This window comes from Varroa jacobsoni, unplaced genomic scaffold (assembly GCF_002532875.2).
Source record: "Varroa jacobsoni isolate VJ856 unplaced genomic scaffold, vjacob_1.0 scaffold_558, whole genome shotgun sequence".
NCBI classification, from domain to species: Eukaryota; Metazoa; Arthropoda; class Arachnida; order Mesostigmata; family Varroidae; genus Varroa; species Varroa jacobsoni.
In genome coordinates, this window is record NW_019213460.1 from 72,611 (window position 1) to 87,185 (window position 14,575).

Here is a 14,575-nt window from a genome sequence, read left to right on the forward strand (position 1 = left end):
CGCGTGCATACTCGTCCCGATGGGGATGAGGGCGAGGAATGAGACGCTCGACGCTATCGCCGTGACGACCGTTTCCACGGCGATAGAGCCACATATAAATGATTACGTCTACTGACTGCTCCGGGGGGTCGTCGTCGTTGCCACCATCAGCATCGCAGCAGTGCTTGATGTTGATAATGATGGTGGCGGTGAGTGCTGATGATGGCCGAATGTCGATGCCAGCCACACGCGAATGCAATAACGCCAGCAGCAGCGATAGCCACAGAAGTAACAGCGTCGTCATGGCTATGTCATGACGATATCAGTGTTGTTGACTCACAAAGGTGCACATGCATTTGTTTGTGCGGATTTCTGTATGGCGATGTAACAGCATCACGCAGGCTGTTCTCTCAGCTTTCTTTCTCTGGTCGGATCCATCTACCCGCTGCCTTCCAAATATCCGTTTCTTATATTTCCATTTATTTCTCTCTACCTACCATCACTCTCTTCTTTAATTTACCATCGTCGCTATCGTCGTCGCCAGCAGCAGAATCGCGTAAGTGCCGCCAATACTGGCGCCACAGTCGCCTTATTATCGAACGTCAATTTTGTGGCGCGCGTAATTTAATCGCACAGTAGATCTAGTATGCTAGAAAATATAAACATCGTAGAACATTTGCCCCTACAATAACGGCATGGTCGATATGTCAGATGTAGTAGAGCAGAGCGGCTTAACCCCCTCTGGCTCCAATGCCGCCATACGACTGCTGGCGAGTGATTTTTCGTAGACAAAGGTTCGGTTAAGAAGAACAGCATACAAGCCGGCGCCGATCGTCGCTATTCGATTGTAGCAGAAATTTAATAGAATGTGCTGTAGTGCAACTGGGACGACGTGCAGTGATACGCAACCATTACATGTAGATGCAAAGACACATTATATAAATTGAGTAAGGTTTAATTGAAACTTAAATCTGATATAATAGATATAAGCATTTTAGTTGTGGTCTAGGTTCGAATCAATCATAGACACATTTCGTTTCGTGCTGGGAGCCAGCCGTTTGATGGAATGCCTGTAAATTCGGCGTAAAATACGAAACATAGAAATTGCAATATATATATATGTGCATACAAATAAGGATTGAAAGCAGGAAAATTGTTTGTTTGCTTGTTCGTTCCTTTGCGCCTACTATCAGGTTCATATTTTCTGATAACGCGTCAATGGGTCGAAAGGTATGTAATTATATGACGCTCGTCGTACTGCTCACTTTCGATACTCCCTGACATCGTTGTTATAGCCTTTACCTTTCTCGAACCATTCCTGTTGAGCGTCAGTTGCTAGCAAGTGCTCTATAGACGAGGGCTGCTAGCAGCAAGGAAAGCCGTTTGGTCAATTCTGTCCCGTACGGCCTTGTTTCATGGGATTGTATTTGGTCTCTATTCTTTCGTTAGCTACAACAAACGTTACGCTGGCCTACCAGCACAACGATAGCGCCACGAGTACTAGAGAATTCCAACGGCCATTGAGACCGGTCGTCGCTGACATCTGAATCACTTCACAGCACATCAGTTCATTGGGCGCGGTATAAACTGTTGGCTACGACGTCGTAAAATTGTAAGTCAGTTTGTCAGGCAGCCAGCCTTTTGCCCTAATCAGCGGCTCTGATGCCCTCGGCCTATACCTCCTTAGACGATTTGCATTTACTTCACAGCGCCCCCTTCTCCCCTCACACAGCGTCGTCATTTCAGCCTCACCAATGTACCTTTGGCCATTTGGCGTTTAGCTGGATCGCTACCGCCGCCGCTAACTGCCCCTCGCATTGTTTTGGCACAGTGAACGTCATAATGACGCCAAAGACAAGCAGGCTTTAATAACGACGATTCTGCTGATGCTTCTGCTTTGCTGTTGTTGTTGTTAATGGGTGCAGTTGACGTCTGCTCAATTCAGTTCTGTTGTTAAATCGCTGCTTATGAACCGCAAAGCACTCACGTCGAAGAAGTTACCAAAGCGGAGAGATATGAAAGAAAGGAAAGGAGCAACACGGGATGGCTGGGTTGGCGAGGACTGTGAAAGCTATGGACATTTCCGGGCTACGTAAGCAGATGAGCGGATCCCGGAGAAGGAGGTAAGCTTTCCGTGGAGAGGCATACAACAGCGGTAAACAGGGACGGTAGGGCTTCTAGAAAGAAAAAGAGGGAAAGAGAAAAAAACTAAGGGCAAAACAGTTTGTCGCCCGTAAAAGGAGCAGTGACGAGGGAGGGAGATCGGTGTACGTACCTACACTATGGCACAAGGCTTGTGCAATAGTGGGCCAAACACACGCTATTGACAACGTGTTGCAGTCCCTTATTTACAGAATCTGATTATCTACGTAAAGATCATGAACGAGGAAGGGTGGGTTTAAGTCATATTTGAATCGTCGATAAAAGCTGTTTCGACTCTGTTTCCGTGACAAGACGCCAGCTCATCAGAACTTCGATAATGCGTACAAAACCTATATTTATGTCATGAATTAGGATGATTCCTGGTATTGTAGGCTTAATTGAGTTTGTAAATGGTTTGAGTTTGATTCGAATTAAATAACAATGTTATATTTTGTTGTACTTTTTTTATTTTTAAATTTATAGGAGAATCAGTATTATCAATTTATCGTGACTAATATGGACTAATGATGTTTGCTGCGTACCGTTACCCCTAACAGTTAAATATGTTCGGCATTCAATACATTTTTAGCCCATTGACGGACTCATATCGCACGTGTAGTTAGAAGAATTTCTATTGCCATAATTTAGCCTCATCCTACAGGGTCATCATGCCTTTACATTTTGGTTCGACTTCGATACTATTATGATATAATTTTGTTGTTCTTTACTATTTATTATTAAATTAAATGTTTATAGTGGATAGCCTTTGTGATAATACTTGTGAGTTTGATACAAACATAGGCACTGAGCTATTTTCTGAGACCAACCAAAGGACCGCAAAAGGATACAACCCTCCATGCACTGGCGTTCGGAAAATGACTCATTGGTTTCAGCTTGTTTGGGTCCGTTAACTTCTACTGAAATAAAACATAAAGAAAATGTCAAAGATAAGCATTCGTTACTGACTGGCTTGTCGACAAATTTATATTTTGTTTTAAAAGCTCATTCAATACATTTTGCGAAAAATTAGCACGCAAGAATGTATTTTTTGTAAAAATTCTTCAAATAACCTAGAAATTAATTATGGATTCCTTGTATCCACATAAAGGCAAGCCAGGATCATTATGTAAGATTGTAGGATCCTTACCATATCTATGCGTTAAAAATTATGAGGGCCAGCGTGGGCAAACCAAGGTGCTTTTATAAACAATATTCGGTTAGGACGCAATCAGTGAATTGTGTGTAAGAAAAACACTAGAATGCGCATTTTAGTTATTTTCTATGAAGATACGCATCTAACTGATTCGTGTGCAGATACTCTCAGAACGTGATTAGTTGAGGAAAAACTTTTACTTAATCTGACTTACCAAGAAAGACCTGGCATGATAATGATTGGGTCGGTTTGGATAAAAAGGTATCTTTATAAAATCAATTGGTTCGTCAAAAGCTTTGGTCAGTTTATGTTACGCACATTGATGTCTTTTGCTTAATAATTACTACGATGGCTCGTTCGTGATTTGATTTTCCTGTTGAAAATCTGAATCTCTGTTGAAAACCCTGTTCGTTTTAATCAATTTTATCTCAAAAGTTTGTCATGTCTACTTTTGCGCGCAAGCAACGTTCTGGCAATCCAAAAGCAATCTATTAAACGCTGGAGCTATCAGTCAAGAACCAAAAGTGAATATTGTAAGTAATTCAGTCGGTCTAGAAGCCTCTGATGTAATATATTCTGATAGACAATTTGCGCGTATATAAACTGCAGACCCAGAATATGTGGAAAAACGTAAGACGACAGACCCACCACGGTAACCCGTTATTTCTTAGGACATTTCAAAAAAATTTAAGGAAATGGCATCTGCTATAAGAATTACATTTTGTTAATTTTCAAGCACTTATGAATGTTTGCTAGGAACGTTTCTTATGAGCGAAATTTATGTTATTCCTAGGTAAGCTTGGATTGCCTTTAAGCTTTGCCGTTTTACTTGACGCTCCAGTTACCCGTAGTAGAACTATTTAACAGATTGGGGCAAAATGAATTACGAGCAATTAAAGTAAAGTACTTGGTACGCTGTACGGATTGCTTAATCATGTTAAATATAAACTGAATCGTTGGGTTCAGTTTTTTGATGTAGACTATCGATAGCAGGACGTGTTGTGTTTTGCCATTAATGTTTAGGTCACACCTTTTTCTACAATTGCTTGAAGATATAAGGTAAGACGAATTAATAATAGGGCATGAAGATAATAAAAATCCTTTATAACTTTGCTTTAGTTGCACAAACAAAGAACATTTTTTGGGAAAACATGGTGTGTGCCGAGGAAACGCAATAATAGGACGTTCATCTATATATAGTCTCTTAGATTAAATATTGTGTCTCTCTGCCTGTGTATTCTAGTCAATTCGGATTTCTGTTTTTATGCATTGGACACTTCCACGAAAGACAAGAATTTTTTTTTGAGTTCTCCAACTTTACTAATGGATTACTTTATTCCATAATTTCTCAGCGTTCTAAATACAAACAATGGCTTCGCATTAATAATTCGAACGCTTGACTGCAGCTTTTCCAACAATATGATACATTCTTGTATCTGGCGTGATACCTCGATATGTAAACGTTCATTGTGCACCGAAAAAAATAGTTATGGAACCGTATGAAATATTTACATCATTTTAAACAAATGAATTAGACCTTTTTTAAAAGTATTGCATCACTTTTTTTCGCTTTGACCTCTTATCAAACGGCGAATCTCCATCTTTCTCTTTCAGAATATCAGCCGAACAAAAAGAACATTAGAATTAATCAAAAGTTACAGAAATGTCATATATGTAAGTCTATATATAAACCGGCAAAAAAATACCTAGCGTATAATGGCCTGCGCCGTACTTAGAAATATGTATTGCGTTGCTATAGGCTTTTGACACCTCATTTATGATTGCCATGGCACGTGGCATGAATTGCATGGATATAATTATTGTATAACATTCGCGCAACATGGCTCCACATTGTCGCCCCCAGCTATGACATCCGCCCTAAATAGGCACATATACAGAACTCACCGCATGGAGTCATAATTCTAGTTCATTATGTTAATTGATTATAGGACGGAAAAGGAGCTTTGGATACATTATCACATGATGACTTATACCATGCAATTATACATATATATATATATATATATATATAATCTTGAACAACAGGGGGAAGATCACTTATTTGTCAATGACTGTCATCTACGAAGGCGTTCCGCTATACAGAAATATTTGACTCAGTATATTCCAAGTTCTGATCGTATTCTTTAGGTGATCTTCACCTGTACTATACTGCAAACAGGTACGTTTTTCATTTTGTAATGACTGCGATCTAAATACTGTCTAATAAAGCCACAGACACGTTAGATCGTGAAATCAATTAATATGATAAAGTTTTTTAACTATTGAAATTCGTGGACAATAGCGTGATGTAAGTCTAGAAAATTGATTAACATCCAGTGTCTTTCAACACGAATCATATGATACATTAGAAGTATTTAAAAGGGGTAAAAGCGAATAAAATTTGTAAGATAACGGTTTTTTCTTAACAACGCTTGTTGCAGGAGCCTATACAACGGTACAATGGTACGATGTTCCTTAGCTGGCTTTAAACCGAACATGTCTCCAAATGTTTGGCTCTCGTATTCGGCTTGAAGGAGTCACACAACTTGACCCGCTTTATTTGAAATCGTTTTACCCCTCGAAAATATTTAGTTGTCGAGAAAAGGAAATGCATGTTTACTGCTGGGTGAAAAAGATGTTCAAAACGGTAGATGACGTTAGAGACAGGTGGAAGGCAAAAAAAAATCAATGATACGCCCACTAGGCGCGTATTTATTGTAGAGTTCCTTTTTTGGACAGTTTTCCTGGCGGCTCGCAGTAAACTATTTTTATTTAGTCACATATTTAGTGATAATAGATGCGACGAATTCGTTGTACGTGGGTCTCTGTGCGCCTTGTCTCGACAGGATTTACATACTAAACAGGATCAGTTGGGGTATTATGGCCCATGCTTCTAGCAAGTAAAGTTTCTGCAAAAATCTCGCTAACGTATCAATATGACAAAGCAAAAGCTTAAAATTGATTTTGCGTCTTGCAAAAATGGTTATCTACTTCGGTTGATTAACCTCGAAATCTTCACGTACGAAAATCGCTGGATTTAAAACAGAAAATTTAGATCAGAATAGAAACCGAACAGCGAAACAAAGTGACAGTAAGTTGAATTGCAAATAAAGGGCGCACTATTATGCATTTTTATAAATCGATACGCTGTATTGAGTTATAGGATTAGAATAAATGTAGAGAGTTATAAGAACTATAAGACAAAAAGGTTTTCGGTCAATATTGCGAATGAACTTTAGAACAAATAATTACAAATATTTTACTTCACTGTTACCTTGTTCTTCTAAAAAGGGCTTTGGAACAGATTTTCTTGAGTTTGACGTCAGATATGGAGATAGATACCCTAAACTACAAAATCTGCAAAATCCTGTTCATCGGGTTGGCGGAACTTTTGCGAGTTTCTTAATCAGAGATGAAATACACCTACAACTATGACACAGGTAAAAATTCTCCAAATAAGAAACCCCCGTTTAGCTAAGGCGCCGCAAAAAGAACTATTCGCAAAGATGCTATCCGGCCTAGACCTTATAATAGGATACTATAAATACAAGAATCGAATGGATATAACAATAGCATCAGCAATAGCTTGAGAGCCACTGATTCATTGAATTAGCAGTTCATCACGGGCATTTTCCCATTATCGCCTTGCAATACATAGTTCTCTATATTTAGTCCCCACTACCTGAACTACTACTACTACTACCAGTGTGTAGAACACACTTTTTCGTTTCGTTTACTTTGATTGTTTTATCAGCGTCTAGCTCCGCATTACGGAAGAGTGCCGTTGTAAAGATAGTCATGAAGGTACATCCACCGTCAAAAACCTCTCGTTCAAGCCGACTATTTTGGCAACTTTCGACGCCGCTGACGTGACGACAGGCCGCGCAAATGCCCAGGTGCTTTACAACAGCATCAGCGATAACAACAATAAATGAAGACGCAACAAGAAAGCGGTATCGACTGCAAAAACGTACGTGAGGATTATTTTGTCCTGGCATGGCAGCGTCCTGTCATGCTGTTACAGTTTTATTTTTGTATTATGTTGCCGGTAGCTGAAATTTTGGCTTTTCAGCTAACGAAAAGCAAGCTGTGCTTCCAATGTGACATAGTCAAGCAAGTCATTATTATTGTTAGCAACCGTGGTGGCAGTGTTATCGTAACTTCTGGGCAGCCCCGTAGAATACAAAACATAATACAGAAGTAGCGAGCAAAAGTAATAAGCTGATTCTGATGATGGTAGAAATGAAGAAAACGGTTCTTTTTCTTCGCAATTTTCTTAGAGCTTTCGCAGCCTTTCGCAAAATTTTTAGAGAACGAGAGCGGCTTTGAGCGAGTATAGACAATCCTGTCAACAAGTGTGGTAGGAAAACTTGGTCACCGGTTATTTTTTAACAGTTTACGAACATTATAATTTCATCGAGTTTGCAACAAAGTTAAATCAGCCGTTGTTTAAAGCTCTTATAACTTGAGACTTGGCAGGATATACAGGTAGTGCGATAGATTCAGAAAATTTACAGGACAGGGATTAGACGGCTACTTGGACCACTGTCTTTCCTTGTAGCCTGAAAGAATTCAATTTCTGTAAATGTTAGAGAACAAAGAAGCGTTCCCCAATATGAAACGCTGTATTTGTAGCATAGTGGTAAATCCGTAATTCACGATTTAGGTTTATAAAAAATCTAGATCAAGTTTATATTCGGATCCCTTGAAGCAATGGTAAAAATTAGCCCGTTACATCTTAATCTCGCTACGCTCTTCTACAATTCGGCGAATCACATATTGTCAAATAGCTCGTGATCATTGTATCCTTTACAAGGTAAAATCATCTTGGCCTGAGCAAGGCACGCGGACCTTCCCCTACAAGCTGTCGAAAATACATAGTTTATATTGGAACGTTTGCTTTAAGTTCAATGTGAAGCTAAATATCTAGTAATCGAACTACCTAGAACATTACTGAGGTGTAGTTAGTGAAGAGGATTTTTGAATACGTAACTAGAATAGGGCTCATAAAAAATTTGTCTATACGATGTCTATTCGATAAATTTTTGTCAGAGTGTACTTTGAGATTGAAGCATTGAACCCATTCATGAGTATGAATAGAAATTTTCCATTACTTTATCGTTGTCGCTGATTTTATCTTTCGTTTCGAATACGTTGCGCAGGTCTTATTAGCTTAAACCTGCTTTGACGAGAGTCGCGTTCAAAGAAGCTGGTCAATAGGACAAACGACAACGAGCAGCGCCTTATAGTGGCCTACTACACTGAGTGCTTTGTCTATAAACTTCTAGACGACCCCGGTTACCGCGGCACTTTATTATCAGCAGAACAGTACTCCTTACAAAAGTTGTAGGAGCTTAAAAAAGATATTGCTTATTTTCCAGATAGTGGTTTTCCTCGGATGTGTATTTTGGATTGACAGTGAAATGTACATTGTATGTATTTGCTAAGGCAATAATTTATTTGAAGTGTCCTATCTCAAGTGTCGTACGTCTTATCGGGACTATGCTGATCGATTGTGTTGCGTCTTAGACAGTCAGCTCTATGAAACCGTCAAGCGACTTCTAATGGTACTTTCAATTGGTATTGAGAAACGCGCTTGAAATAGATTCATGAGTGAGCCGACAGAAATACAGCAGACGGTGTTCTAGCCGTAGAGCTCATTGGATACGTTCTTAGGCCTTCGTCTGCGACGATGAGGAAGGACACACCCTTAGCTTCGTCTCAATACAAACTAGTCTTGCTTCAGATAACTGAGAAGAAAGTGGACGAAAATATTCGTAAACGCCTCACCCGTCGCGATAACCATAAAAAGTCTAGGTTCATCGACGGTAAAAGACGTCTGCATCGCTCGTTCGGTTGTGATTAAAGAGTACGAAGCATTTGTAAGCTTTCCAAATAGCGATGGAATCAAAGTGGCTAGTGATGGGCTTGAAGTGAAGAGAAATCGACCCATTTACGAAGCCGTGCAGTTGTCAATAGACAACAGCCAGGCACGCTTACGCAGCCGGTTCTGTTGACTGGATTCAATGTACATTAGACTATATTTCGTTGAACACGTTGAGACGAGATTTTGTCTTATTACTTAAGTTTTATTTTAATATCCATTATAATCTTACACGGTTACTTGCAACTGAACGCTCAAAAGCAAATCGTTTACAAGTAGCAATGCAAGTTTCTTTCAGGCATACAATGATACCTCGTTGTGGGTCTCAGAAGCAGTTCCTAGGTGTTGTAACAATGACCGTGTATTTAATTCGTTTATACGATTAGCTGCGGCGAGCAAGTGTATCTCCGATTCGGTACCGAACGGGTGTATGGCGCTGGGGTACTGTCGGTTTTAAAAAGCCCACAGCGATGTTGGAGTATATTCGATAATTACCAACCATACGTAAATAGGACAACGTATGCTAAATTAGTGTCTACTAGTGTGTCATAGGTACGGTTGCCCATGTGTGCCAATTAAGAACGGCAAACCAAATGTTCGTCCGTTAACATTGCAAACTGCTAGCCTGTGATGTATCAGAACGTTGTGCCGGCGCTATTATACCACTTGCGTTTCACGTTCTGGAATACGTGATGGTAACCTATCAGTTAAATGCAACGCATTGCACTTAGTAAACAAATGTGTAGAGCTCATAATTACTCCTAGAAAGGTTGTTTTTTTTACTATGAAGTTGTGAGCATTAATACTTTCAGAACTCACAGACATAGGATTTATTTCACGGTGGCTTGTAATACAAGTCAGCTCAAGATCAATGGAGACCTGCAAAAAACATTGTTTGGAGCGTACAACGAAAGATAGAGGCTATCTACCATCCGGAAGTTCCACACATTCGGCAAAGCAATGAATTTCGAACATTTTTAAAATATTATAAAGACAACAATTCGTACCATCCCGCGTTGGTGATCTATGATAGAGGCATGTTATCTGGGGCAAGATGTTGTATACAACTAATTATACGCCAAAGTTGAATACGGGCTCGTACTTGGGTTTCTAGCTGCAAAAATTTAAAAATGGCTGAGCCAGCTTTGATGTGCCTGTTCGAGATAAATGTATATTAAATTACCTTAGCAGTGGAATATAGCTTAAGCTTTTAGAACAATTAGGATCTACTTAATTAGAAAACGTATGATTATTTCAAGAAGAGTCGCAGTCAATGTTGTGTCCATTTGGCGTTCAGACATTATCGGAGATTGGGATAATTAGAGGCTTCGCATGGTGGCAACCTCCGTACTTCTATATTATGTGTAAATCGTCAGGTGAAAAAGAATTAAAGGAATGATAAATATAATTAATAATAATAATAATAATAATAATAACAATAACTGAACAAAAACAATGGGGTTCATTCCTTATCTTGTTTACCATTCGTCCGAGTCGTTCTTGCTCATGCGGCATAGTCCGCACTGTACATTCATGTATGAGTTGAAATTCAATAATTGATTTATATAGCAACTCTTGGCGCATATTTTCGAAAAGTAACTTACGATTTCGTTTCAAAAGGTATGCAGACTTTCAAAACAAAGTAAAATATTCGCTTGCCCTTCATGCCGTAATGCTATAGAGTAAGTTTGGACTAAGGACTGCATACATTGTTGTTCTTGCCAATTTGTGGCTAAACTTGGTAAAAACCCTTTAGTTTTTTGTGCCGGCCCACTGCTGAAGTTAATTAATTAACCCTTAAGTACTGACCCTTCGCCTAACAACGACCCGTTGAGGTGAATTTCTTTTACCATTCCTTTGGTAGGAACGGTTATGCCTACGGTGGATGTCACACAACTTGCTTATGATCGAATAGTTCCGCCAAGGTGTGGGCTACCCTACTACTGAGTTACTAAGGAGGTCTGTTGTATCCAGATGAATAACTTTCATCAAATTAAAGCCTGTAGAAATGGGTACCACTGGAACAATCATACAGAAGCTCGGAATGTTGTTTGCTAAAAAACAGATATTGAACGAAATGATATTAACTTATATTGCAGTTACGTTTTGGTAGCGTGATCAGCCTCCACCAAGTTCGAGTCATTTGTAAGGTTTCAGTGTGTGTGGGGGGAGGGGGAGGGGGAGGGGGGGGGTAGTCGTACTGAGAGGTTTGAGCTCAATGTAAAAAAATTAACAATTCGAATTAAGAGGAGTAGTTTATACATCTAAAATAAACGATGTATATTAAAGAAAAATCAGAGAAAGCGATATAGCTCGAATTTATGCTATGACAATGATGACGTGAAGTGGAGTAGTATATAAAAAGGGAGACACTTATTGTCTTTTACCATTATAATTCTGTATATTTATATCTGCGTCAATTCCTGTACAGCAAGTTACAAGGTACAGTCGAAAGGCTTCACGCCGTTACGTTGGCTATGATTAATTCAGTTAAAAGTAGTCAATTTAGCCCTACATAAATATGACAACTTGCTTCTATTATTAAGCTTCCTGGCGCAATTATAAGCTCTTATAGCACGAACAGAGGTCTCGTCAAGCGCGTGGCTATTGTACCTATTTTGAGAACGATCCACAGGATTCTAGCGGTATACGACTTTCGCTCGGCAAAACAAAAAGTCCGATGCTGACAGCTGTCCATTCTGAAAGGGAAAATCTCCACCCCATCTGAAGACTACAACAATTATTCATAACCCAACCAATCCGGGGAGTTTCCAACACCTCTGTCGTAGTAGTCCCGACCCTGGAGATGCTATTTCGATATCAAGTTCCAACCGTGAATTTTATAACGTCATTGAGTTCGCCTGTACATCGTGCATCGAGCATTTTCAGTACGATGATGTGGTTGGTGGACATTTTCGCAGATACTTTTTGCGATCGTCGGTTTAGCTAATGGCCGAACTTCGTATTCGAAGACACTTTTTTTATGACTGAAGGAGGCTCTTCTATCTGTGGATCTTATTAGACCGTCGAACAGTTAGTCGAACAAGTTAGTTTCTACTGCCATCGACAGACCTGGTCAGTGTATACTAATCCGGAAAATGTCCTTAAATCCACGAGTTCGTAAAATCGTTCCTAATTACAAAAAAAAATCGCTTTAGTCTCAAATAGGAGCCCGATACAGAATATAATAACGAGTTTGTTGTCGGCCAATCTCGCATTTTTCGGTTCGATTAATAAGTAAATTAAGTAAGTAAAGTAAAGTAATAAAGGATAGGCCGGCTGCGCACAACCAGCAAAAATAGAAGTGATCAGCTTCGAAGTGGCAGGTACTTTTAAGGACAGCACACAATGATAAAGAATGGTAAGTAAGGAAAGGCTGTGTGCTTACTGTTGATATGATTCAAATCAGGTTGCTAGTCTTTTGCTAAGCACCTATTCGGGTTCCGTCTCAACCCAACTGCGTAGCTTGACAGGCGATAGCGACCAAGCCTTAAATAGTTCACGGTTCATCAGAACTATCTGCTTAAGATACGTGGCGAACCCACAATTGCATGTTCAAGAACAAATAAGCAAGTACAATTTTTTAAAGATGGCGTACAGATCTGAAAACAAGCGTTCGTTAGCCCATGTAAGGTTACTATAGCGACGACATTTATTTGAAATTCTAAATCGTTAACAAAGCTCTATATATGTACTTTTTCGTAGTTAATTAACTTTCTTATGATCCCGAAGCACTCAATGTTAAGTTGTTTAAACTTCTATAGATATGTTGTTTCAGTTATAGATGTTATGTCATATATGTCGTGGGTGCACTATTATCACCGCATGTACGAACTACGAAAAGCTATATAAAGGCAGGCTTTAACAACCTGCCTTTACACCGAAATGTGCTATGCAATAAAAATTAAACAAACAAAATATAATAACGTCCTCTTCTCGAACTCCTGGCACCACTGTAATTAGCAGACATTTTAAAGTTTCGGAATGACAGGTACTAAAAGAGATAACGAATGTATATATGGAAAAGATAGAAATCTAGACAAATAGAAATTTAATAAAAACACACCAACGTTTATTTTTCAGCATCGAAATCTTGCACATTTTTGTCGATTTAATGTGCCATGTAGCTGTGACTGACTTGTCATTGAGTTCGATAATCAGTATTTTCACATGAAGAATACTTTTCATATATGGTATTTTGAACCGAGCCCTATTATTTTCGAAACCTTGCGGTGCTTCATCATTGTCGAGTGCTTATTTGATTTGAGCCTTCAACTAATGCCAACTCAATACGCACTTTGTGCAGAAGTCGAATGCCGATGTAAGCTTGAAACACTGACCCTCAAATAATAGCTATCTTTCTGCCTCAACGATCTTAAGAATCAGGCCGGTAACGCCATTACGTCCAAGTAGTTACCATTACCAGATTTCGACAAATGATACCTGTGATGACACTTGTGATTGATTGTACATAAACCCAAATGGGATCCTTAAGAAACAAACTCTTATCTGATCTATGTTGTTTTTGTTGACTCATTGAGTACAGTGCACAGACAGGTCATTGCTATGTGAGTGCTATGGTTGCGACCATTTTTAGCGAGTGAATTTTTGCTAGCTGAGATCTAAAAATACCCTTTGTAATTTTATCAAACTGCTGTATGAGAATTCTACAGTTGCCAAGGCGATTTCGCGTCAGCTACTGGAACCATCTCATTCAATATAATCAAAATTCAAAATATGTCAACAACCTTCGTATCGTTAGAAACCAAACCGTTGTATTTATGACAGACGTACCTCTAAACCCCCTGAATTCAATTACAGACAGCCCCTTCGCGTTAAAGGCACCGCTTGGTAGTGCAAAATATTTCATACCACTATTTATGGACATGAAACACGTACGGCGCCAATTATTGCTTTTATAACAGCTCATAACAAACAAATCGATTGTAGCTCAATATAATGAGTAATTTAGCTGCAAGAGTTATTTACAAGTACAATAGAAATGTCTGATTTGACAGACGTTATGTATTTAAAGGATTACAGATCATCCGACAGTTGACCGAACACAAAATTCAGTTAACAGTTAGAGATATATGCGTATGAAGATATCGTCTACCCGGTAGAAATAAGGGGCTCGGTAATAGAAGTTCTTTGCTTTAACAGTTGTCTGTTGTACAACGCACTGAAATTTTGCACCAGATCAATTAATTAACACAGCACAACACAACACAACACACATTATCGCTGCGATGGAAATGAGACTAGTTCATGGTAAAAATACGCCATTTTTTAAGGTGATATACAAGCCGTATCGAATAGTGTCTATTCTTATCAACGAACTGACAATTGTTACGTCTGATGTAAGAAATTGTTGTTTATGTATGTGTATAACGATCTACGTACTCGCGGGAAATTAG

At 39.1% G+C, this 14,575-nt stretch overlaps 1 protein-coding gene across 8 annotated transcripts in view; it reads left to right on the top strand.

Moving 5' to 3' along the window:
• Positions 1-14,575, top strand: part of LOC147753332 (uncharacterized) — a 31,447-nt gene that overhangs the window by 4,842 nt on the left and 12,030 nt on the right. For 4 of the 8 annotated variants that reach the window (XR_015311510.1, XM_086968726.1, XM_086968728.1 and 1 more), the window contains one exon: positions 1,429-4,910. Coding sequence is in view for 4 of the 8 variants with exons in the window: in XM_086968726.1 (XP_086824852.1) it covers positions 1,429-1,526 (98 nt within the window). In the remaining 4 variants the exon portion in view is untranslated. Of the gene's footprint in view, positions 1-1,428; positions 4,911-5,715; positions 6,418-14,575 lie in introns of those variants that run through there. The other 4 variants (XR_015311507.1, XR_015311508.1, XR_015311509.1 and 1 more) reach the window with 4 other exon arrangements.